Below are 26,382 nucleotides of genomic sequence, written 5' to 3'. Positions count from 1 at the left end.
ATTGTATGAGTTTACTACAGTTATTTTATCCATTCTCTTATTGAGGGACAGCTGGGCTGTTTTCAGTTTTGGACTATTATGAATAAAGCTATGAACTTTTTTAAAGAAGCCTCTTTGATGATATATGCTTTCCTTTCTTTTGGGTAAATATCTCAGAGTGGACTTGTTGGATTATAAAAATACAAATGTTGAGTTTTAGAAGACATTGCAAGTTCCATTTCAAGATCCATTTTAATTTTCAATATTTTATTTTTTATGCTATTACAGTTGTCCCACTTTTTCCCCTTTTGCATCCTTTCCCCCCAGCCTGTCCTCCGCTTCCATAATCAGTCCCCTCACGATTGTCAATGTCCATGGGTTCTTCATATATGATCTTTGACTAATCCCTTCACCTTCTTTTAATCAGTCCTCACTACCTGCCTCCCTCTTACAGCTGTCAGTCTGTTCCATGATTCTACTGGTTTGAACCAATAGACAGCCTTTGGTTCTATTTTGCTTGTTCATTTATTTCATTAATCAGATTCCTCTTATAGGTGAGACCACATGGTATTTGTCTTTCACCAACTGGCTAATTTTACTGAGCATAATAGTTTCCAGTTCCAACCATGCTGTTGCAAAAGGTAGGAATTCCTTTTTTCTTTCTGCTGAGTAGTATTCCATTGTGTAGATGTACCAGTTTTTTATCCACTCATCTACAGATGGGCACTTTGGTTGTTTCCAAATCTTGGCTATTATAAATTGTGCTGCTGTCAACATGGGGGTGCATACATTCTTTTGAATTGGTGCTTCAGGATTCCTCAGGCATTAGTAATTCCCAGCTGTGGAATTAATGGGTTAAAAGGCAGTTCCATTTTTAGGTTTTTTTGAGGAAATTCCATACCGTTTGCATTTCCACCAGTATACATTTCCATCCACAGTACCCTAGGGTTCTGCTTTCTCCACATCCTTGCCTTGCTGTTTGTTGATTTATTAATGATGGTCATTCTGACAGATGTGAGGTGATATCTCATTGTGATTTAATTTGCATTTGCCTGATGGATAGTGATGCTGAGCATTTTCCCATATGTTTATGTGTCATATATATGTCCTCCTAGGAGAAGTGTCTATTTAGGTCCTTTGTCCATTTTTTTAAATCGTTTGTCTTCCTGATGTTGATTCAGATGAGTTCTTTATATATTTTGGAGATCAAATCCTTGTCTATGTATCATTGGCGAATATGCTCTCCCATAGAGTTTGTTCCTTTTTCATTTTGATGAGGTTTCTTTAGCCATACAGAAACTTTTCAATTTCATATAGTGCCTTTTGTTTACTTTTTTCTTTATTTACCTTGTCCTAGGAGATATATTGGAAAAAATATTGCTACATGAGATATCTGAAACTTTCCTATGTTTTCTCAAGGGCTTTTATGGTTTCATGACTTATATTTAAGTCTTTTATACATTTTGAGTTTATTCTGGTGTAGGATGTGAGTTGGTGCTCATTGTCTTTTTTGTATGTATTAAGAAGGTTTCCTATGATTCCCTGTCCTCATGGGGTTACCTTATATTGTAGGCATCCTGTGGGACCCATTGATGCTGTCTCCTTGCTCACCTGAGCTGGGTGTTCCAGGAATGCACCTTGTGTAGGTTATGTGGGTCTTCCTGTTGTAATTGGGTCTTTATCGTTATTGGCTTGTTCATGCATAAGGTTGACCCTCAGGCTGGTTGACTGTGAGGTCTTATCAACCCCAACCACAGTGTATGAGCTGGTGTGCAGATGCCGATCACACAAAGCAGAATTTGTCTCAGCAGGGTTTGGTGCCTGGAGAGAAATCCCTTTGAATATGCTACTTGTGAAGCTAAGTGGACCCTGCGCTGATGTTGTCTGAAGCTGGCCACTGGGTGTGTTCCTTCTGGGCCTCTTGGGAAAGACTCAGGTTCAGACATGTCAGATGCTCCCTGTGATTGGCCTTGGGCAACTTGTTTGGAGCTACAACATGATCTGCAGTTTGTGGCTTCCTCTGCTGGGCCTGGGTGTGCACTCAAGAAGTACCAAGTTGTGTACTAAAACTTGTCTTTACTAGCACCAGATCTGGGCACAGGTCAGCAAAAGTTCCAAGTCACCCTGAAATCCACCTCTGTCTGCTTCCTCCTGCTGGGTGCTTGTTAGGCTCCATCACTGAAAATATCTAGTGGTACTTGAGTTGCATGTGGTAGGTTCTCAGTGCATCACCAGGTAGGGGTGAGTGATGTTCACCAGATTGATACAGGTTCAAACTCATTGCCAGTGTTGCATCTGAAGCCCCTCTGCAAATGTCCCAAGGTTGTGCTTGCACAACTTTGTGCTGGGGCTAGGTCTCAGGGAGTCACCAGAGTGAGGTCAGTGGAATTTATCAGACCTAAACAGACCAAGATTTGGCCATGTGAAAGGAGGGCTGGGCACCAGTTGGGCATGCGAGGGGAAAATTTCTCCTATCATTGAGCTACATGACTCAGTTTGTCCCAGATTGTACCAGGAGCATAATCTCTGCAGGTCAGGTCAGATGAGAGTGAGGAATATAAGGCTAATAGAATCCTCAGGCAGGGGAGGTGCCAGTCAGACTTAGGAGAATGTCGGGTGAGTGGCCCCTGCTCCAGAACCACAGAACTCAGTCCCAGTTTCTGCCCAGACCTCAACAGGATGGAGCCACCAAGAGTTGGGAGGGTGGGGTCCCCGGGAGCCTAGAGAGTGAGGCTAGAGGAGCTCTTGTAAGGAGGAGGTGACAGTCAGGGTCATGGAAAAGTTGGAGGAATGGCCCTCACCCCAAAGCCACATGAGTCAGTCACTGATACCCCCTGAGTCTGCTCAGATCTATACATCCTGGTCCAGGCAGCTGATTCCTCAGCAGAGCACAACCTCTGCAGGATGGGGCAATAAGGAGTTCAGAGTGTGGGGCTATTGCTTTCCCCTAGTCTGATGCTGTATAGAGGGGAGAGTTCCACCCAAGAAAGATGGTGTCTGTGTAGCAGGATGACTCCTTCAGGGATCCTGGTGGCTATCCCTTCAGCTTTCTCCCTGGAGCCACAAACCCAAGTCTCTCCTCACATGGCTCTGGTCTGCTTTGCCCTCCAGCTGTCAGAGCCCAGGGTGAGTGGCTGTGGACAAGATTTTGTGTGTTGGCCTTTTAATGGGTACCTGTGTCTCTAGCAGACTCCTGTCTCTCCCTGGCTGACAGAATCTTTCCTGATTTTCACAGTCAGATGTTGTGTGAGTGTCTCTTTCTAATTTCAGTGCTTTGGGATAGAGATCCTGGTATGGTCTTGAATCTCCTCATTCCTCAGGAGGATGCTTTGCAGCTTGGATATCTTTCTGGAATATCAGCCACCACTAATGAGAGCATAGACACCCTTTTTTTGTGTCCACCCTTCCTACAGCTCTCAGTATGGCTTCTTCTGTAAATCCCTGGTCATCAGACTTCTCTTCAGCTAGTCTTCAGTTGGTTACTCAGCTAGATTGCTCTACATTTTAGTTGTAATTCCAGTTTGGTCCTGAGAGGAGTCAAGTGTAATATCCACCTACTCCACTGCCATCTTCTTAGTATCCACCCACACAACCTTTTATATAACCATTCCCTACAGAACTTGGACTTCAGAATCAGCAGGTGAATACTTGTTAAGGTCAGAAACCTCATTGTCCACTACTACACTCTGGAAAAAAAGCCCTTTGTGAATTAAGTAAGCCAGAACACCAAAAATCATAATTGAGAAATAAAAATAAAACTAATATACCATGGCCGGGCAACTCTGTTGGTTAGAGCATCATCTCAATGTGGCAAGATTGTGGGTTTGGTCCTGGTCAGGGCACATATAAGAATCAACCAATGAATGCATGAATAAGTGGAACAAGAAGTTGATGTTTCTCTCTGTCAATCTCTCTCTTTTCTTTTCTCTCTCTTAAAAAAAAACAATAAACAAAAAATTAAAAGGTAGTTGCACATTATTTATAAAACAATAAGTTAGCCCTGGCTGGTGTGGCTCAGTGGATTGAGTACCAGCCTGTGGACCATGTGGTTGCTGGTTCGATTCCCAGTCAGGGCATGTGCTTGAGTTGTGGGCTAGATCCGCAGTTGGGAGCATACAAGAGGCAACCAGTCAGTGTTTCTCTCACACATCGATATTTCTCTCCCTCTCTTTATGCCTCCTTCCCCTCTCTAAAAATAAATAAATAAGTAAGTAAATAAATACATACATTTAAAATAATGAATAATAAATTAATAAATAAAAATAAAGCTAATATGAATGAGACTTTTAGGCATCTTTAGGACCAGAAGTTTTTTATGTATACCTTTCTGTCCACACTTACTTTGGTCAAATTCAGAATGGGCCTTGGAAATAGGAAAAAAACAAATTTATCATGTTAGAATATTTATGTATTTCTTTGAGGGATTAAATTTTTTAAATTATTCAAATTTACACCCATTAGAAAGAGAAAATTAAGCATTGCAGTACATGAAATATAGTATTGACAAAAAATGTTGTGCAACAAGTGAACTTTATTTTTTAATTTAATCTTTATTATATATTTCCATTACTATTTACCCCTTATACCTTCTCATCCCCAGCAATCACCACACTGTGGTCCATGTCCATGAGTCTTTTTTCCTTTTTGTTCAATCCCACCACTTCCTTACCTCCCCACCACCTCAGCTGTCCTACTCTTCAACTAGGAGTCTGTCCCTTTTCCTCAAGTGAACTTTAAACAATATTCCAGTAGATGGCAGTATTGGCCAACTTTTTCCTTAAGAATGGAAGGCTTTTCAAGATGCTCATTAAATTTTGTTGGGCACGTTGGATATGTTTTTTAAATTTCTAAATAACACTTGAATATATTTTATTATATATTGTGCTCTACATTGTAAAAATAAGAAAAACCTTCAAGTGGTAATGTAAACAACAATAATAGAGTAATTGAGAGATTAAGATTATTGAGTGCAAATAAGTGCTAAGGGAATTGTATGGACCTCCCCAAATTCATTTGTTAAAGCCCCTACCCACACTCTGACTGCATTTGTAGACAGGGCCTTTAGGGTTATAATGAAGTTTAAATAAAGTTGTAAGGGTGGGGCTGTAATCCACCAGAAATGGTGTTTCTGTAAGAGGAAGAGATGTCAGAGAGCTCTCTCTGTCTCTGGGCACAAAGAGAAAAGGCCCTGTGAGGACACAGCAAGAAGGTCACAGTCTACCAGCCAGGAGGAGAGTTCTCACCAGAAACCAATCATCACGGCACCTTGATCTTCGACTTCTAGCCTCCAGAAATGTAAAAAGTAAATTTCTGTTATTTAAGCCACCCAGTCTGTGGTATTTTGTATGGCAGCCTGAGGCCACAGACATCCTGAGGTAGAAATTACTATCCCCGTTCTACCAAGATCACTTAAGGTCAAACTTAAGATGCTTAACAGTATCTGCATTTTATGTAGTGAATTTGTCTATAACTGTAGGGCTTCCTGATTACAATGTCCCTGCTGATTCCACCCAGACAATGACCTCTATGTGGCTACAGCCAAGGGTCTACTTCCTGCAATCATTGTGCTCAGCCTATCAGCACCATCTGACACAGGATTTCACTCCCTCTTCTGGAAGTATGGCTGCCAGAGTCCATGCTTAATGGTTTTCCTTCTACTTCTTCAGCCATTCCTCTCCAGTGGGCTTCGTTGGTTTCCCTGCATCCCCTGACTCGACACCCCAGGGTTCAGTGTTGGGCCTCTTTCCCTGTTTATTGGCAAGCCCTCCCTGGTGATCTCAACCAGCCTCATGGTAATTGCTACGGCCTCCAAACTGGTTTTCCTGCCTCCATACTTGTGCCCCTACAGTGAGGAGCGGCCAAGGCATCCATGCTAAAATATGAGTCTCTTCATGCCATTCTTTGGCTCAAACCCCTCCAAAGGCTCTCCTTTACCTCAGAGAAAAAGCTAATGGTTCATGAGGACCTGTACTATCAACATTGCTAGCCCCCTCACCCCACATCTCTTTGGCTTGGTATACAACTCTACTCTTTTCTTGCTCACCCACTCCAACCTCCTAAGCCAGTCTTGTTTCTGCCTCAGGGTGTTTGCACACGCTTATTTCTCTGCCAGCAATATTTCCCTGGTAATGCAGATGTTATCATGTCCTTGGGGGCATCCCTATCTCAATTGCAAATCACACACTCCCAGTATCTCTTAACTCCCTTTCTTCATTTATATTTCCCTTTCCCTCATATAATAGTTATCCAACATACTAAATATTTTACTCATTTATCTCATTTATTGCCTACTTCCTCCCCTCTAGAATATAAGCTCCATGGGGGCAGGAATGTTTGTGTTTTATTTCCATGTTCTAGCCCTCAAATCTAGAGCAGTGCATACATGGTACATGGAAGGTACTCAATAATTGAAAGACCCATACCACACTGCTTCACCTAGAGAAAATGACTAAGAATAAGGAAGGTTATTGTGGAAACTTCTGATTCTGGAAGGGAAGATGGCAGCCAAGTTGGTGGAAGCCAAGTCTACCTGCTCTTGCCCCCAACTCGGATACTCAGCTGATCTTCTGAAAAATAAACTGAACATTCAGTGGAATTTTAGCTAATATGAAGTTGGAAGTCCAGGAGTACAGAAGATGCTTCACAACGGGTGGTGAGAAGACTTTATAGAGTGAAGGGGAAATACTCTGTGCATGGTACCTGCAGCTGCAAAGAGCATAGTCAGAAATCACAGCTTTGTGGCTCTTTCTCCTCCCAGGACAGGCAAACCCCAGACCCAGGCCAGGAGTGACTTGGATACACAAAGCTGGAGCGATCCCAGCTACACATAGCTGCAGCAGAAAACACCAACTGGGAAAGTACCAGAGAGAGAGATTCTATCTGCATCTGGGTCAAATGGAGGCAGGCTACAGCCAGCCATGGCTGTGAGAGATTTTTGGCTTTTTAGAGAGGTGGTGTGTGCTGGAAAACCATGGGTGTGCCCAGAATGACTTTTTAAAAGGGGAGCTGAAGTGTGCTGGGCAGGGACCCGGTGAATAGTGCCTTGCCAGCACAGGGAAAATATCAAAAGTGTGGTTTGCTCCCACTAAATACAGCTGAGTGGAGAGATCAGACAGGTGCACAGCAAAGGGATTTCTTGGCCCCAGCCCAGCACAGCTAGCAGGCTGGAGGCTGCAGAGAGTGGAGAGTTCAGGACTATGTCTGTGATGAGAACAGTGGGGTGGGAACTGGATGAGCAAGAGTTGAGCACTTGAGATTATTTAAAACCAGGCAGAGCCTCTTCCCCTGGCAGAGATCAAACATGCGGGAAGGGAAGGATGCACATTGCCCCCACCTCCTGTAGGATTGTAAACTCCACAGAATCCAATGGGGAAGCTCTGCACCCTCAGGCTCAAACACCCCCTGCAGGGTGCATATCCACAAGAGAAAGACAGAAAGGGAAATGTCTAAAGGGCCCATTTTGAACTTCTCTCAGGGAGACAAAATACTCTGGTTCCTAGGGTCCTGTTTTACTGAGGCCTGCAAAGCAGGGAGATCTGAAATCCGTGCAACAAAAAGGAATCGGGGCCCCACCCTGCCTTGGCTTGCACACAGAGCTGCCATTAGCACTAAGCAGGAAAGAGCTGACTCTCTTAAACAGATTGGCCCCTCCCTTGAAATGGACAGCTAGTTCATCAGAAACTACACATTAATGAAATAAGCTGGCACAGATAAAAACAGGTGGAACAGGGGCAGGGGAATACACCCACAGTTTTCCCAGAAGACTGAACAGTGCTATCCAGGGGAGACTGAGGGATCCCACCTTCCAGATCACAACAGAAGTCCCCTCTAGAGAAAGGTGAAGGTGATACAAATGGTGCTGCCAGAAGTTGGACGATCCACCCCTGGACCTTGGGTTGATAAAAAGCCAGAGGTGGATCTAGAAAGAGAAGATATGAGGCAACACCAAACTCTGCTGAAATGAATTCTACCTCATTCTTCCTCAGAATTTGTTATTTCTTTTTTTCGCATCTTGTCTTACTCTATTTTGCTTTCTTCCTGCCGTTTCTTATTTTTGTCTTAAATTTTATTTCCCCCCATGCTCTGCCTTGTTCCTATTCCTTACTGTTACTATTTCTCTTCCCTCTATCCTCTCAAAATCATCTTTTAGTCTTTAATCATTTCACATTCTTTTTCCCCTTATAATATTCTTATTTTCTTTCCACCTTTATAAATGTTTGTAAATGCTTGTTTGGTATAGATATTATGGTTATTGCTGTTCTTCTTCAATTATATTCCTATTTGTTCACTATTTTTTTATTTCAAATCTCATAGGTTACTCTTTCCATCTTACTCCATTTGGCCCTCCTCCTGCCCTGGCTTACTTGAGTTTGGGATTTTACTTTTTCCCATTCTTAGCCTGCATTCTATTCCTTACTCTTATTATTTCTCCTCCATCTGTCTTCTCAAAATCATTTTTTCTTTACTGTAGACATCTCATATTCTCTTTTCTCTTTTGTATGATATTTTTATTTTTATTTTCTTTCTACCCTTATTATTCTTTGCTCAGCTGTCATTGTTATAGGCCCCCACTGTGGTTTTTCTACAATTCTGTTCCCTTTGGTTCACTATTTTTCACATTTTATTTCAAACTTCACATTATATTTTTCCCTTTTTTTACTCCATTTGGCTATAACTTTTTCCAGTTTTACTTACATTTTAAATTTTATTTTCTCCTTTTCTTCACCATGTTTCTATTCCCTATCTTATTATTTCTATTCCTTCTTGACTCTCAAAACCATTTTTCTTTCCTTCACTCATTCCATATTCCCTTTTTCTTACTTTATAATATCCGAAATCTCTTTCCATCTTTATTGGTCTTTGTTCAATTGCTGTTGATATTGCTGATGTGGTAGGGGGGTATTTTTGCTACTGTGGGTTTGGTTTTCTGGGTAGTATTGCTTTGTTAACCAGCACCTGTACAACAAAATACATGGCAGGGATTGTAACAGCCAGCCAGAGGGGAGAATCTTTGATTACTGAATAAGTGATAAATAATGAAAGCCCAGACCTTTCAGTACCCCCACCCAAGAGAAAACAGCCCATCTGCAATACCCCTAGGAAATACTCCTCCAAAATTGAAAGCTCAAGGTATTCCCATTTATTGTATTTTAATCCTCATATTAAGAAAGGTTGTTTTACAGAGTGAGTGCTGAGCAAGCCTCTAGCAGCCAGGCAGTAGCATTGTCCCCTTTCTGACCCCTCCCCACATACACAGCCAGAAAGTGATGAAACAGGTTACTGTGCCCTGGAGTACTTAAGGCTCCACTCCATTCAACTTAACAAGTGCACTAAGACAGGGAGTCAAAGAAGCTCTACCTAACACACACACACACACACACACACACACCCCACAAAGAGGCTGTCAAATCAAAGAGACAAAGAAACATGGTCCAAATGAAGGAACATAACAAAACCCCAGAAAAAGAACTGAGTGAAACAGAGATAGACAATCTATCAGGTGTAGACTTCAAAACACTGGTGATAAGGATGCTTGAGAACTCATTGAGTGCATCAAAAACATAAAGGAAAAAATGAAGGCTACATTAAATGAAATAAAGAAAAACCTACAGGAAACCAATAGTGAAGGGAGAGAAGCTTGGGTTCAAATCAATGATTGGGAACATAAGGAAGGAAGGAATAATCAGCCAGAACAGAATGAAGAAACAAGAATTCAAAAAATGAGGAGAGAATAAGAAGACTCTGGGACATCTCCAAAAGTGCCAACATCCAAATCATAGGGATGCCAGAAAGAGAAGAGGAAGAACAAGATATTGAAAACTTACTTGAAAAAATAATGAAAGAAAACATCCCCAGATGGCAAAGGAAATAAACATACAAGTCCAGGAAGCTCAGAGAGTCTCAGACAAGTTGGACCCAAAGAGAACCACACCAAGACACATCATAATTAAAATTCCAAAGGTTACAGATAAAGAGAAAATCTTAAAAGCAGTAAGAGAAAAGCAGATAGTTACCTACAAAGGAGTTCCCATAAGACTATCAGAAGATTTGTCAAAAGAAACTTTGCAGGGAAGAGACTAGCAAGAAGTATTTAAAGTGATGAAAATCAAGAACCTACAAGCAAGATTATATTCAGCAAAGCTGTCATTAGAACTCAAGGGCAGACAAAGTACTTCCCCAACAAGGTAAAGCTAAAAGAGTTCACCATCACCAATCTATTATATGAAATGTTAAAGAGCCATTTTTAAGAAAAAGAAGATTAACCAGGAACAGTAAAATGACAACACTCACAACTATCAACAACTAAATATAAAACTCAAGAACAAACTAAGCAAACAACTAGAAGAGGAACAGAATCATAGATGTGGAGATCACATGGAGGGTTATCAGTGAGGATGGAAAAGGGGGAGGATGGGAGGAAAGGTACAGGGATTAAAAATCATACTTAGTAGGTGCAAAAGAGACAGGAGAATGTTAAGAATAGTATAGGAAATGGAGAAGCCAAAGAACTTATATGCATGACCCATAGACATGAACTAAAGGGCAGGGGATGGATGGAGGGAAGGGGAATACTGGGTGGAAGGGGGGAAAAGGGGGTAAATTGGGACAACTGTAATAGCATAATCAATAAAATATACTTAAAAATAATCAAAGCCAAGGCACAATCAGAGAGCCCACATAAATTGAATGAAGGTCAACCTTAGAGCATCCAGAAAAGGGAATCAAAGTGATGGCACCACTGAGTCCCACAGAAGTCCCATGAAGACAGGCAGGCAAAGCAGAGCAACCTGAGATGCAGGAACAAGCAAAAAGAGTCACCTAAAATGGAGACAAAGAAATAACCCCCAATCAACGGAAAGGAGGAATCCATAGAAAAAGAGCAAAATGAAACTGAGGCAAGCAATCTATCATAGAATTCAAAATAATGGTTATAAGGATGTTCAAGGAACTCAGTGAGAACTACAAGCAATTTATGGGAGCTACAAGGAACTTAGTGGAAACTACAACAGCGTGAAAAGGGATGTAGAAACTATGAATAAGAACCAGGAAGAAATGAAGAATACAACATCTGAAATGAAAAATACAGTAGAAGTAATCAAAAGTGGGCTAGATGAAGCAGAGGACAAAATCAATGAGTTGGAAGACAAGGTAGAAAGAAATACACAGCCAGAGCCACAAAATAAAAAAAAGACTCTAAAAGAAGAAGGCTAGTTTAAGGGAGCTTCAGGACAACATTTCATGTTATTACAACATGAAATGTAACAATGTTCACATCACAGGAATATCAGAAGGAGAAGAAAAGGAGCAAGGGAGAGAAAACCTATTTGAAAAAATAATGACATAAAACTTACCTAACCTGGTGAGGGGAAAAGTCTTACAAGTTCAGGAAACACAGAGGGTCCCAATCAAGATGAACAGAAAGAGACCTGGTCCAAGATACATCATAATTAAAACAGCAAATTTTAAACACAAAGAGAGAATCCTATAGGCAGCAAAGGAAGAAAAGCTAGTAACATACAAGGGAGCTTTGATAAGGCTATCAGCAGATTTCTCAGCAGAAACACTACAAAGCTGGAAGGGATTGGCATGTTCCAAATAGTGAAAAAGCAAGGACCTACAACCAAGACTACTCTATCACGCAGGGCTCTCATTTTAAATGGAACACTAAATAAAGAGCTTCCCAGACAAAAGAAGGCTAAAAGAATACAACTCTGTCAAACCAGAATGCAAGAGATCTTAAAGGAACTGCTATAAGAAGAAGAGGAAATACAGAAAGAGAGCAAGGTGGGGTAGGGGGAGGGGGAACACAGCTATAGAAAAAATGGCAATGGATAACAACTTATCAATAATAACCTTAAATGTAAAAGGTTAACTGTGCCAATCAAAAGACAAGGTAACTGAATGGATGAGAAAATATGACATGCATATATGCTGTCTATGACAGACCCACCTCAGAACAAAGGATCTACACAGGTTGAAAGTAAAGAAAAGGAAAAAAAGTATTCCAAACAAATGGGTGTGAAAAGAAAGCTGGCGTAGCGATACTTATGTCAGATAAAATAAACTTCAAAACAAAGCCCATAAAAAGGTACAAAGAAGGTCACTAAATAATATTTAAGGGAGTACTCCAACAGGAGGATATAACTCTTGTAAACATATATGCATCCATATAGGAGACATAAGTATGTAAAGAAAATCTTGAGGACTTCAAGAAAGATATTTACAGCAACACAGTCATTATAGGGGATTTTAACACCCCACTTTCAACAATGGATTGATTTTCGAAACAAGGAATCAACAAGGATATTTTGGCAATGAATGACACTGTAGATCAATAGACTTAGTTGATTATATATATATTTATATATATATATATGTATATATATAGAACATTTCACTCCAAAGAAACAAAATACACATTCTTTTCAAATGCACATGGAACATTTTCAAAGATAGACCACATGGTAGGATGTTGGGAACTACCTTGCCTCGATTCAGAAGTTGTAACCCCCCATGGCTAAGGCTGAGTAAAGAAACTTTGGGACCATAAGCCACTAAGGAAACAAAGCTCATCTCCCTGGAAAGGGTGTCACCTCTGCCCCTTTTTACTTCACCCTGCTTGGCCCTGGGTGGACAACTGGTTAGCCAATAACAGGTAAGATCCCTCAAGGGAGGGATGACCTAAGACAGGCATGGTAGCAAAGAAGCCCTCAGGGAAAGACTTGGGGGCTATAGAAAAAGGGGGTGATGGACCCTCACCCCTCAGCTTTGACATAGCCTGAATCCTCATTCTGTCTGTAAGAAGTCTCCTAATCTGTTAGCTGCCTAACTTCCCCCACCTGACTTAAGCCTGAAACAATGACAGAGAGTGGTGCAGACCTGAGCAGGAACAGGCAGTTCTCCAGGGCGATCAGGCCTAAGAAAGAATACATAAAATCCTGTGAAACCTGCTTTGCTAATACCCTCAATTTTCTGATAAGGGTCCAAGCATGAAATGAGTTTGTTTCCCAAAGTTTTATAGTCCTTATCTACCTGACCCTGATGCAGAATAAGCCCTCATAGTTCTTTGAATGTTATCTATTGTTTGATCATTACTGCCTGACAATAATGAATGAGGACCTTCCTTGATGTAATGCTCCCAGAAAGCAATAAAAGCCTGTCCAGGCAGGGGTTGGGGCACTGTCTCACTCAGAGAGTGGCCATGCTGTCCCTTTTCTCCACCAGACTTCTGCAGTCTGTGTGAATTTGTTTGTCACATCCACAGCATCACGGACACCACTGGCTGGAGTCTGCATCAGTAGGACACAAAACAAGCCTCAAAAAATTCAAGAAAATTGAAATCATATCAAGCATCTTCTCAGATCACAATAGACTGAAACTAGAAACCATCCTCAAGGAAAAAATCTCAAAAACACTCAAATACATGGTGAATGAGTAACATGATATTAAATAATTAATGGGTCAACAATGAGATCAAGAAAGAAATCAGAAAGTATTGTGAAACAAATGAAAATGAACACACAACAACCCAAAACCCATGGGACACTGTGATAGCAGTCCTGAGAGGGAAGTTCATAGCAATACAAGCCTAACTAAAGAAGATAGAAAAATCTCAAATAAACAGCATAACCCTACATCTACCAGAACTAGAGGAACAACAACAAAGCCCAGAGCAAGTAGAAGGAAGGAAATAATCAAGATCAGAGCAGAACTAAGTGACATAGATTCTAAAAGAACTATTCAAAGGATCAATGAATCCAGGAGATGGTTCTTTGAAAAGAGAAACAAAATTGATAAACTTTTAAGCAGACTCATCAAGAAAAAAAGAGAAAGGACCCAAATAAACAAAATCAGAAATGAAAGAGAAGTAACAACCGGTGCCACAGAAATACAAAGGATTGTAAGAAATTACTATGAGCAATTTATATGCCAAGTAATTGAACAACCTGGGTGAAATGGACAAATTTCTAGAAACATACCATCTTCCAACACTGTCAAAAAGGAGCAGAAAGCTTGAATAGACCCATAAAAACTAGTGCAATTGCAGCAGTAATCAAAAATCTCTTGGCAAACTAAAGCCCTGGACCAGATAGCTTCACAGGTGAATTTTACTAAACATTTAAGGAAGATCTAACTCCTATCCTTTCCAAACTAATCCAAAAAATTCAAGAAGAGAAAAAACTCCCAACTCTTTTTGTGAGATCAATATCATCCTAATTCCAAAACCAAGTAAAGACACAAGAAAGAAAGAAAAGTATAGTTTAATATCTCTGATGAACATAGATGCTAAAATCCTCAAAAATATCAGCAATCTGGATTCAGCAATACATTAAAAAGATCATACATGATGATCAAGTGTGATTCATCCCAGGGCTGAAAGGATGAGTCAATATTCACAAGTCAATAAGCATAATACACCACATAAACAAAATGAAGGACAAAAATTACATGATCACATTAATAGATGCCGACAGAGCATTTGATAAAATCCAGCACCAACTTATGATAAAAATATTCAGCAAAGTGGGAATACAGGGAGCATTCCTCAGCATAATAAAAGCCATGTACAAGAAACCTACCGCCAACATTATACTCATCAGGCAAAAACTGAAAGCTTTCCCTTGAAGACCAGGAAGAAAGAAGATAAGGTTGTCCACTTCCACAACTCATTCGACATAGTTCTGGAAGTTCTAGCCACAGTGATCAGACAAGAAGAAATAAAAGGAATCTAAATTGGAAGGAAGAAGTAAAACTGTCATTATTTGCAGATGACATAATAGTGTACATAGAAAACCCTATAGTCTCCACTAAACAACTATGTGGCCTAATAAGTGAATTTGGTAAAATAGCCGGATACAGTCACTATTCAGAAATTGATGGCATTTTTGACACCAACAATAAAAGGTAAGAAGGAGAAAGTAGGGGGGAAAATCCCACTTACTATAGCAACAAGAAAAATAAAGTATCTAGGAATGAATCTACCCAAGGAAGTAAAAGACCTGTACTTGGAAAACTATAGAATGCTGAAGAAAGAAATTAAGGAAGATACAAATAAATGGAAGCATATACTTTGGTCATGGATTGGAAGAATTAACATCATTAAAATGTCCATTTTTACACAATTCCTATTAAAATACCAATGGCATATTTCACAGATCTAGAACAAATATTTCAAAATGTATATGGAACCAAAAAAGAACCTGAATACCCTTATCAATCTTGAGAAGGAAGAACAAAGTAGAAGGGATCACAATACCTCATATCAAACTACATTATAAGGCCACTGTAATCAAAACAGTCTAGTAATGGCATAAGAACAGATACATAGAATAGAGAACCCAAAAATAAACCCAAGTCTCTGTAGTCCATTAATATTTGACAAAGGGGAAAAGAGCATACAATGAAGTTTAAATAGTCTCTTCAATAAATGGTGTTGGGAGAACTGGACTGGTACATACAAAAAAAAATGAAACTAAACAATCATCTTACACCATACACTAAAATAAACACAAAATGAACAAAAAACTTAAATATAAGGCACGACACCATAAAAGTCCTCAAGGAAAACATAGGCGAGAAATTTTCAGATATCCCATGTGGCAATATTTTTGCTGATGTGTCTCCTATGGCAAGGTAAATAAAGGAAAAAATAAATAAATGAGGCTATATCAAATTAAAAAGTTTCTGCACAGCTAAAGAAACCATCATCGAAATGAAAAGGGAATTGCCCTTGCTGGTGTGGCTCAGTGGATTGAATGATGGCCTGCAAACCAAAGAGTTGTGGGTTCCAATCCCAGTCAGGACAGATGCCTGGGTTGCAGGTCTGGTCCCCAGTAGGGGGTGTGTGAGAGGCAACCGCACATTGTTGTTTCTCTCCATCTCTTTCTCCCTCTCTCCCCTTCTCTGTAAAAATAAATAAATAAATAATAAAATCTTTAAAAATAATGAAAAGGGAACTGACCGTATGAGAGGATATATTTGCCAATGACACATGAGACAAAGGTTTGATCTCCAAAATATACAGTAAAGTCATCTAACTCAACACTGGGAAGACAGACAATCCAATTAAAAAATAGGCAAAGGACCTGACTATACTCTTCTCCAAGGAGGACATACAAATGGCCCACAGACAAATGAAAAGATGCTCAACGTCACTAGCCTTCAGACATGCAATTTAAAACCATAACAAGATATTACCTCACATCTGTCAGAATGGCCATTATTAATGAATCAACAAAAAGTCCCAGTGAGGATGAAGAGTAAGGGGAACCATAGTGCACTGTTGGTGGGAATGCAGACTGGTGCAGCCACTGTGGACAACAGTATGGAATTTCCTCAGAAAACTAAAAATGGAACTGCCTTATGACCTAGTGATTCCACTGCTGGGAATATACCCTAATAATCCTGAAACACCAATTCAAAAGAACTTAATGCACCCCTATATTTATAGCAGTGCTACTTATAATAGCCAAGAACTGGAAACAGCATAAGTACCCATCAGTAAATAAGTAGATCAAAAAGCTGTGGTATATTTACACGATGGAATATTACACAGCAGAATGAAAGAACTACCTTTTGCAACAGCATGGATGGAACTGGAGAATATTCTGGTAAGTGAAATGAGCCAGGTGGTGAAAAACAAATACTGTGTGATCTCACCTATAAGTTAAATCTAATGAACAAAATAAACTAATGAACAAAATAGAACCATGGGCACGGAAACTTGGAACAGACTGAAAGTGACCAGAGGGGAGGGGGATGGAGATAATGGTGGGAAGAAGCGGAAGGGACTAGACAGAGAACATGCATGAATGACACACGGACATGGACAACAGTGTGGGAATTGGCTGTGGGAGCTGGGGATGGGATGGGTGGAGGAGGGCAAAGGGGGAAAAATTGGGACAACTATAAATGAATAACAATTAAAAAATGATTAAAAAAATAAAAACATTTAAAACAAAGTTATTGGGCAAAAAAGAATTCCCAACAGCTCTCTACATCTCACACAGGGAAAACAAGAAAAATTATATATAAACCACTATGTGAAAAATTAGATTGAATTAAAAAAATATCAGATGTTGAGAATTCTTAAGTATTGCAATAAGCTATAAAAAATTACCAAATCTCTGGAGATATTGCAAGACAAGACAGTTTCTAAATTTGTTGGCGCTACTTACCATCACTGTATGTAAAGGAAAAGGAAAGGATTGGCTGGATTAGGTGGTCTTCCAGGCCCGGGTATCTACAGATAAAATAAATGTATTCTTTATCTGACTTTTGTGCATTTAAATATTCAAATGCAGTATTGTTTTACATGCTAAGAGGATTTTGTAGATAATGAAGACTATTGTAAGACTAATCCTGCTTTTTTAAAATACAACAGCAAACTTGCCTATAAAGATTATTGTATGTAATCCATTCATAGACATGTCTGAATCACTTTCCTTAAGGAAATGTCATAATTTTTTATGATATTCTTGAATAGTATTGGCATGTGTTTATAAAGCTCTCTTCAATAAAGTCAATAATATGATTTACTGGCATATTATTTCCACATCAGGCAGAAATTATCTGGATTTTATAAGTTAGAGTATAAAGTGAAATACAAATAAGTGAAAATGCTTTCCCTAAAAACAATATATCTAAATTAGAATTGAATCTCATATGTACCAAATTTGTTACTTAAGTGCCAACTGAACGTGACTCAATGCATTAGATGATGTCTTCCAGTCTTGTGACTTGTTTTTTAATTGCATGTTTCATTTCTAGAGCCATTGTTCTGAAAACAATGTTGTTTTGGAATTCAATGTTGTTTTGAATCTGACTCAAGGGGCTTGTGGGGCTGGAAGGAGCCTCAGAAAACAGTAGGATGGACACTCCAGCTTCACGAATCAGTAAGTGTGGTTTGGAGACATGAAGCAATTTGCCCAATGACATAGAGATAGCTTGTGGCAAGGCTGACGCTAAAGTCCTGTTCTTCCGATTCCAGCCTGGGTCTCTTTCCTTTATCCCATGCTACTCATAAAAACCTATGAACCTTCAAAGCACTGTAAATTGAGCATTGTCCTACCTATGATAGCAGCAGTTTTCAGAAGGATATATATTGTATTTAAGCAGATCATATGGCTTTAGGAAAGAATGGGCACAGTATGGGAGTGGGCACTGGCATTTGGGAGTCACTGTAGCACAAATAAAACCCTGGTGATGAGGAGTGGACTGCCATTCTCCCCTGCACTTTGCTCCTCCACCAAACTGAATGGTGGCTCTGTCACTCTGCACCTGACCCTAAGGACACATATCACATCTGTCACCTCACTAGTTTTAATTATAGTTGGTAATAATGCCTATAAATTTCATTGGTTTCCTGTACAGAGAAAGATTTCAAATAAAAGAGTCCTTTTTGAGATAATGACACAAATGTTTTCTATACCGTAGGTCTGTTTTCTATTCAGTTATACAGTAGTAGCCTATCCAGTAATGGAGAAAATGCTTTGAAAACCCACCTAAGTTAATCTGGAATGTTGCATTTCCTGCCTTTGGGATTTGGAATTTTTAAGTTTTATATTGTAATAGATGGTGATCAGGCTAAAAGTAATACCTCTCTTATACCAGAGCATATGTTTCAGGGTACATATGCATGCAATTCAAATAATAAGGTGTGTGTTTTACTAACATACAGGTATGTGTAAAAAATACAAGAATATCAGAACAGAACCCGGTTTTTCAAGCAACAAATAGTACATTCACTTATCTCATTGTTTTGTCAATCACAGTATCTAGCATGTGAAAATTCTAACACTATGATATGGCATTCAAAGTAGGGTTCCTAAATCAGAGTATGACTCGGAACCCTGTGTGTTAGGTGCCTAGCTATTGTGTTAATGTTTTATGTGTTCCACAAATAAGACACAGAGGAGAAGAGTTAAAGGGCTTCACAGTACATCAAGTGGTGATGTGCACATTAATGATGAAAATGATAACAAAAGCTAAGAGTAAAGAGGAGGGCCTCAAAAACACCTTTTTAAAAGAATAATATATTTGGGGTATAGGAGTTTTCAAATATTTCAGTCACTGAAGCTAAACAACTTTTAAGATGTTAAAAAACAATCAGAAAACTTATATGATGTTAATCTTAATGATTTACATATTCAGGGAAAGTGGTCATGAATTTTATGTCACTAATAATTACACAAAAGGTAATGGTAGTAAAAAACAGTAGTTGTACATATCATGACAGTTAAGGGATTGAGTTTGTATGAATTGTAAGGTTTGCTTTTTAATTTTAATGTTATTCAGGTCAAATAAAAAATTTTCTCTTGTAGGTTATTTCTGCTCCAGTCCTTGTTTTCTATTTGCAAATAAATGAGCTGCTTTATTCTGAAAACCTAAGTGAAAGGAATAACATTATGAAATTATATCTTCATGTATTTCACTATGTAAACATATACACATTCATATAAAATTATATTTATGAAACATCCCTATTGAATACTAACAAAATCCCATGGGATTCTAGGGGTTCCAAGAACATAGTATGAAGAATCCAATTTAAAATAAGTGCTTTTTTAGAATTGTAGGATACCAGTTGGGATGATTTTGTTTCCAACAGTTAAATGTGTTTTATTCACATATTAAGTCCTGAGGTAGAACAGCTACAGGTCAGTTAATTCAGCAATTTAACAAGACCATCAAAGATATAGAATTCCTTTCTTCTTTCTGCTCTGCTACCCCTTGCATTCGGGGGTTTCTTTCATGGTGACAGTGTAACTGCAGCAGTTCCAAACACCACATCCCTCATATTTCCATAAGGTAACAACCAAAGCCTAGAAGAGAAAGAGAGGACACAGCCTTATGTTCTGTGGCTTCCTAAGAGTGAGGAAAACAATCCCAGATACCCCAACCCCAATTAGATGCCCCTTAAAAGGGGCATAAAATTGCATCATGTGGTCATTCGGTTCCACTCCCAGTCAGGGCACATGCCTAGGTTGTGGGCCAGGTCCCCAGTAGGGAGTACATGAGAGACAACCATATATTGATGTTTCTCTCCTTCTCTTTCTCCCTCCCCTCCCCTCTCTCTAAAAATAAATAAATAAAATCTTTAAAAAATAGCCCTGGCTACTGTAGCTCAGTGGATTGAGTGCGAGCTGCGAACCAAAGTGTTGCAGGTTTGATTCCCAGTCAGGGTACGTGCCTCTGTTGCAGGCCATGACCCCCAGCAACCGCACAATGAAAAAAAAACTTTAAAAAATATAGATATATGTACCCTCCTGTTTACTACAGCATTATCTATAATAGCCAAGATATGGAAACAACCCAAATGTTCATCAATTGATGAATGGGTAAAGAACATGTGACATATAAATATAACCTCATATATACATATATAAACACATACACACAATGGAATATTATTCAGCTACAAAATAGATGGAGTCCTGGCTGGTGTGGCTCAGTGGATTGAGCACCAGTCTGCAAATCAAAAGTTCGCCAGTTCAATTCCAGGTCTAGGCATATGCCTGTGTTGTGGGCCAGGTCCCCAGTTGGGGGTGTAAAAGAGGCAACTGATGTATGTTTCTGTTTGTACATCCATGTCTCTCTCCTTTTCTTTCTCCCTCCCCTCCCCTATCTCTGAAAATAAATAAATAAAATCTTTTCTGAAAAAATTAAAAATAAAAAAATAAATTAAAAAAGAAGGAAATTTTGCCACTTGTAACAAATGGATGAACACTGAGGTCATTATGCTAAGTCAGAGAAAGACATACCATATGATCCTACCTAGATATGGAATCTAAAAAACCAAAAATATAAACCAAGCTTAGAGGGTGCCCTGGCTGGGTGGCTCAGTTGGTGGCTCAGGGCACATACCCAGTTGGGGCGAATATGTGTGGCAACTGATAGATGTTTCTCTCTCACATCAATGCAGATAGGTGTATGCCAGAAGCAGGGAATGGGGAAGTGGATGAAATGGGTGAAGGGGGATCACAAGATACAAAACTGCAGTTATAGAATATGTCCTGGGGATGCGATGCACAGCATGGCAACTAAAGTTAATAATACTGTGCTGCATATTTGAAAGTTGCCAAAGGAGTAGGTCTTAAAAGTTCTTATCATAAGAAAATATTTCTGTAACTATGTATGATGATGGATTTAACTAGACTTATTGTGGTGATCATTTTGAAATATACAGGGTGGGGCAAAAGTAGGTTTTCAGTTGTGAGTACTTGAAACAGTTTATTCCTGTATTATTATTTATTAGTTATTATATTATTTTCCATATAACTGTAAACCTACTTTTGCCCCACCCTGTATACAAATACTCAATTATTGTGTTGTACACTGGAAAGTAATATATCAGTTATACCTCAATAATTTAAAAAGCAATAGTTACAATAAAACTAGAACTTTTTAATTAAAAAAGAAGTAAGGGAGAGAAGAGGCTGACAGTGACCAGAGGGGAGAGGGGAGGGAATTTCAGGGGGAAAGGGGAAGGGTTTACAGGAACAAGTATAAAGGACACAGGGACTAAAATTAGGGGGGGGAGTGGAAATGCGAGGGAGGTGGGGAGGACTGGGGGGTGGGGTGGGATGGGAGTAAAAGACAGAAAACTCTACTTGAACAACAATTGATAAAAAAATAAAATAAAATAAAATAAAATAAAATAAAATAAAATAAAATAAAATAAAATAAAATGAAGTAAGGGTTGAGAACCAGTCTAATTCTTAGGTGAATTGAGCTTGATCCCCTTGGGTAAGAGAGACCCTTTCTTGATACTTGTGGTTTCCTGATAACTGAATAAAAATGGGGTTCTGTTATCAACTAAGTAGGGAGAGAATGCCTTTGTTAGGTCCATCAGGACATTACAGAGAAAATTTAAGAACTAGTCAGCTGTAAAAGCACCTGTTATGGATATATACTATAAACACTAAAGATTATGTTCATTTTTGAAGTCACAAGCAGTCTACTGCATAATCATTGGTCATTAAAGGAAATGAATTCCTGTGCTGGCTGGCGTGGCTCGGTGGATTTAGTGCTGGCCTGCGAACCAAAGGCTCACCGGTTCCATTCCCAGTCAGGGCACATGCCTGGGTTTCAGGCCAGGTCCCCAGTAGGGGGCATGTGAGAGGCAAGCACACACTGACTCTTCTCTCCCTCTCTTTCTTCCTCCCTTCCCCTCTCTAAAAATTAATAATTTTTTTAAAGAAAAGAATGAATTCCTGTGGCCACTGTGGCTCAGTGCCAATGTGGCTCAGTGCCAGTGTGGCTCAGTTAGTTGGTTGGACTGTCATCCCATAACTGAAAGGTTGTGGGTTCCATTCCCAGACAAGGCAAATATCTAGGGTTGTGGGTTTGATCCCTGGTCCAGGCACAGGTGACCCTGAGCCTGAATGTGTATGATCCCAGGTCCTGGCTCCAGTACTGGTTCAGGCGGGTATGGGAAACAACTAATCAATGCCTCTCTTTCACATCAATGTTTCTCTCTTTCCTCTCCTCTCTCTCTAAAAGTAATGAGAAAAAAAAAATGTCCTTGGGTGAGGATAAAAAAAGGAAAGAAAGAAAACGAATTCCTTCTTTCTACTGAGGCTCAGAGCTACTCAGATTTTGAAAGCAGGTTTGTCAAGATGACAGAGGACCAAGGCAATAGATTTCAATGATGAAACAGGAAATGCAGTCATGAGCTTTTGGCATACCTCCAAATTTACTTAGCCAGAAATGGAATAACAAGATTTTCCTACTTATGCTTTATTATCCTCAATGAGAATGCCCAAATATTAGACTAGATGGAACCAAGTATTAGATGGGACCTTAAAGAAAATCTGACTCCCATACTCTTCCCATCCCACCAACCTGCTACCCATTTTAATGTTTGAAGAGACTGAGGCACAGAGAAGTTATATAATTTACTGGAGATTACATCAGGAATCTGTGGCAAAAGTAGACCTTGTCTCCACCTTTCTCCCACCCTGTTTTTGGAACTCTTAACAATTAGAGTGTTTTTCTGATTGTAGTTCTGTGTATCTCAACTGTGAGCGCTGTATAAGAAAGAGATGCTGAATAAACAATTTAACTTTAACACTCAGTTTTCTGAAGGGACACATGGGGGCAGCAAAAGTTTAAGAAAAAAATTCCAGTTCTAAGTTGTGCAGGCTATATACAGGGATGGGCAAAAGTAGGTTTGTAGTTGTGAATGCACAAAACAAAAAGTTTATTCTTGTATTATTATTTATTAATTATTGTAACCCTATTTTTGCCCACCCCTGTATATACATTTGGAAACATTTGGAAAAGGGATACTGGGGGGGGGGGGGGTTGTTTGTTTGATGATGCTGAGATTGCTTATGACCCATTTGTGTCAACAAGGTATTGGAAATTTCAGAGAAAGTGGTAGTCACCAGGACTCAATTTTGCTTTCAAATGTGTCACTGCTAAGAGATTATGAAAAGTACTCCTTATAAATAAGAAGTGTGTCTTCAGAATGTTTATGAATACTGAGCCATGCCTTCCTTGTAGAAGTTAGTGAGAGTCTATGTGTTACATAGACTGGAATAAGTAAAGACAAATATATTGGTAAAAATTTCCATTAGCTATTATTATCACCCATTTCATTGCTATGATTACTAATGAATAAAACATTCTCCTTTCATAATTACATCTATTTTTTATTTCCTCACTCTTGAATATTTGCTTTCTTATTGTCAGTTACTCCAAATAGTGATTTCTGAGGGATTATTCCTGCTTTCCTTCTATCAAATTGTTACTGTAAGTGGAGTTCTTGCACTGGAATTCTGTGTTATAAAATATTAGGCATGTGTCCAAGCAGTGTTCAAGACACATTAAAGAGACAGGAACTGCAGGCAAATTCAGACTAGAATTTTCTGGTTTTCTTGCAGCTTTTAGCAGAGGTTAAACTCATTTAAGGGAAACAGTTACCAATGAAACATCAACATCAAACCCAAGAGCCATTTCTCTAGCATCATCCAGAATCCAGGCTTTGAATGTTGCTTCTGTCAACACTGCACATTTCCTATGTACAATTAACAAGGGATACACTGGTCATTTTAATTCCAACCCCTTTAAGGCAGACTGGATGGTTTACAAACATTTAGTCAAAAGGTATTTTAATTGGGCCTTAATCCTGAGAACAATCCTGGGCACAGTATCTAGTGGTGTGGACAAACTCCATGGAACCAGTGTGGTAAGGTAAAGGCCATCACCCTGGACACAGTCTTAACTGCTTTAGCCACCAAAAAGCTGAGTGGTGCTAGGCTCAGAATATATACCTGTGGTGAGGGGCATTACAATGAGAGTGCTAAGGCTCTAAAATTCTGTGATTCTAATAGTTTCTTATTGAAGATTAAACTGTGGAAAACATACTGAATTCCCTCTCTTTGGGAAGTTTGAGGCAGGCTGCTGTTGAACATAACAAGTAAGATTTTTCCTATCTAGTATTGGCACTGGGACAGTGGAGAACTGCCAAGGCCAAGGAAATTCTGTTATTTGAAAAAGTTTTAGTTGTTAACTTTTCTTTCTAGCAGTAAAAATAAAAGGAAAAAGGATGTTAAAAATATTTTCCATGGGGGAGGGGTTTTATTATATATTTGAACATAATAAGAATATGTAAATTGGGATGTATTTTTCATGTTTTACTTAACCTGAATTTTATATAATAGTTGCTTAAGTGCTCAAAAAAATGAAAGGACACAATATGTATTTAAACAGTTTTTAGGTATTTTTTTCCTTTATTCAGTGCACTTGAGAAGTTCACTCAAGCTGCAGTTTTAAAATTTAAAAAATGTTAAGATAAATGGGAATGGATATCAGTCAAATGCTATTGTCTGAATGTTTATTCAACTCCAATGAAAGCTACAAGAAACCAGAAAATTCTAGTCTGAATATTCCTGCAGTCACCTGTCTCTTTAATATGTCTTGAACACTGCCTGGTGTCTTAGCTGATTTTGTCTTTAAAGTTATTGAGATAAACGAAAGTTCATTTTTCAAAACTGGAAATAAAATATTTAAACTAAAGACCACAGTTAACTTAGTATCCTGTAACTTTGGTGTTTTGAGTAGTAATTCTCAACAAGGAGAGTCAAGTCAGAAAGAGAACTATGTGTGTTAATTGTGTTTGTTTTTAATCACTTCCCAAGAAAAAACTTCCTTTTCATTTTTCTTAGCACTATACTTCAAAGGAAAATTGTGTAATTGTACCCACAGCATTAGGGCTAAAATTATCTAATTAGAAAGGTTGTACATTTTACATTGTAAGATTCAGAAAGAACACATTTTGAGTTTGGAAGCAGATGAAGTGATATGTGCCATGTCAGTTTTTAAAAAACCTCGTGTACTTGATCTGGCCTTGTTAACTTGTCAACCCAAATTTTGAATGCAACTTGTTATGTTGAAATAAATAAAGAGCAACACAATACCACTTGAACAATACCTCCCCAAGGTTCTAGAGCTGTGGTATTGTTTTATTTGGAAAAAAATTAATGGCTTGAAAAAGAAACACTTTAGACTTAAGCAAGACACACTCATCTCTGATTTTTAATATGTAATTGGAATTCCAGAGGTAGCTGGCCTGTCAGTTTTAGATTTTGATGAAACACTCTTGCACAGCCTCACAACAATGCTCCGCAGAGCCCCTTCACTGTAGAGCTAGCCTTTCAGCATCACGTGCAAACGCAGCAAGTCTCCAATATTGAGAAATGACAAGATAGTAAAACATGTAAGTCTCACAGGTTTTAATGGCAACCGAGGTATGTGCTCTTTTAAGGTCTGCGGTCGCGTTGAAAAGCGATGGAATCCGGTGTCGGCGGGTCCCCTGGAGCACCTCGTCAGGAGCTTCCTTGAGGAAGGCAGAAAAGGCAAAGCGAGCCATCTTCACGTTTTAAAATAAGGCCTTCTTACTACTAACTCAGAGTGACAGATCCTCGAAGAGATCTCAGGGCACACCCTTTAGAGCCTGTTTCGGCACAAGTCAACCAAGACAAACTGAAAGTAAACGGAGCCGGGCGGGTGTGGATGCACGACCCCGGACCCCTCCGGACAGCGGGAAATGGATCGAACATTTAACGGCCTGAACGAAGGGGACCCAGGACCGAGCCGTCGCGGTATCCCGGGCTTTGCAAAGCACAAAGTCGCGAGGCTTCCTTTCCAGACTTTCAGGAGACTCGCTTCAATTTAGGAGACTCTCTGTCTCCACCACCCTCTAAATTCTGAATGTGAATGAGCCCAATCGGCTCCCCGCCCCCCGGGCCGCCTGGGTCTGGCGCCAGAGCTCCCTCCAGACCCAGGCCGGTGCGCAGCGGGGACCGTCCGCTCAGCCAGGGCGCCCCAGGCTCCAGGGCCCGCCCTTTCTCCCGCCGACCTCGGAGGCGCGGAGGCACGGGGCCCTGCCTACTTGAG

The 26,382-nt window shown here is 39.5% G+C and overlaps 1 protein-coding gene across 1 annotated transcript in view; it reads right to left on the bottom strand.

Annotated features, from left to right (window-relative positions):
• Positions 1–25,855, bottom strand: part of LOC114496976 (eukaryotic translation initiation factor 1-like) — a 68,407-nt gene extending 42,552 nt beyond the window's left edge. Inside the window, exon 1 of the mRNA XM_036027497.1 lies at positions 25,714–25,855. Within this exon, the coding sequence (XP_035883390.1) occupies positions 25,714–25,855 (142 nt within the window). The remainder of the gene's footprint in view (positions 1–25,713) is intronic.
• Between the last annotated feature and the right edge of the window lie 527 nt (positions 25,856–26,382).

This window comes from Phyllostomus discolor, chromosome 5, assembly GCF_004126475.2.
Source record: "Phyllostomus discolor isolate MPI-MPIP mPhyDis1 chromosome 5, mPhyDis1.pri.v3, whole genome shotgun sequence".
Classification (NCBI taxonomy): Eukaryota; Metazoa; Chordata; class Mammalia; order Chiroptera; family Phyllostomidae; genus Phyllostomus; species Phyllostomus discolor.
Note: the sequence above shows the minus strand (reverse complement) of the source record. Positions and strands in the feature narration are given on the sequence as shown.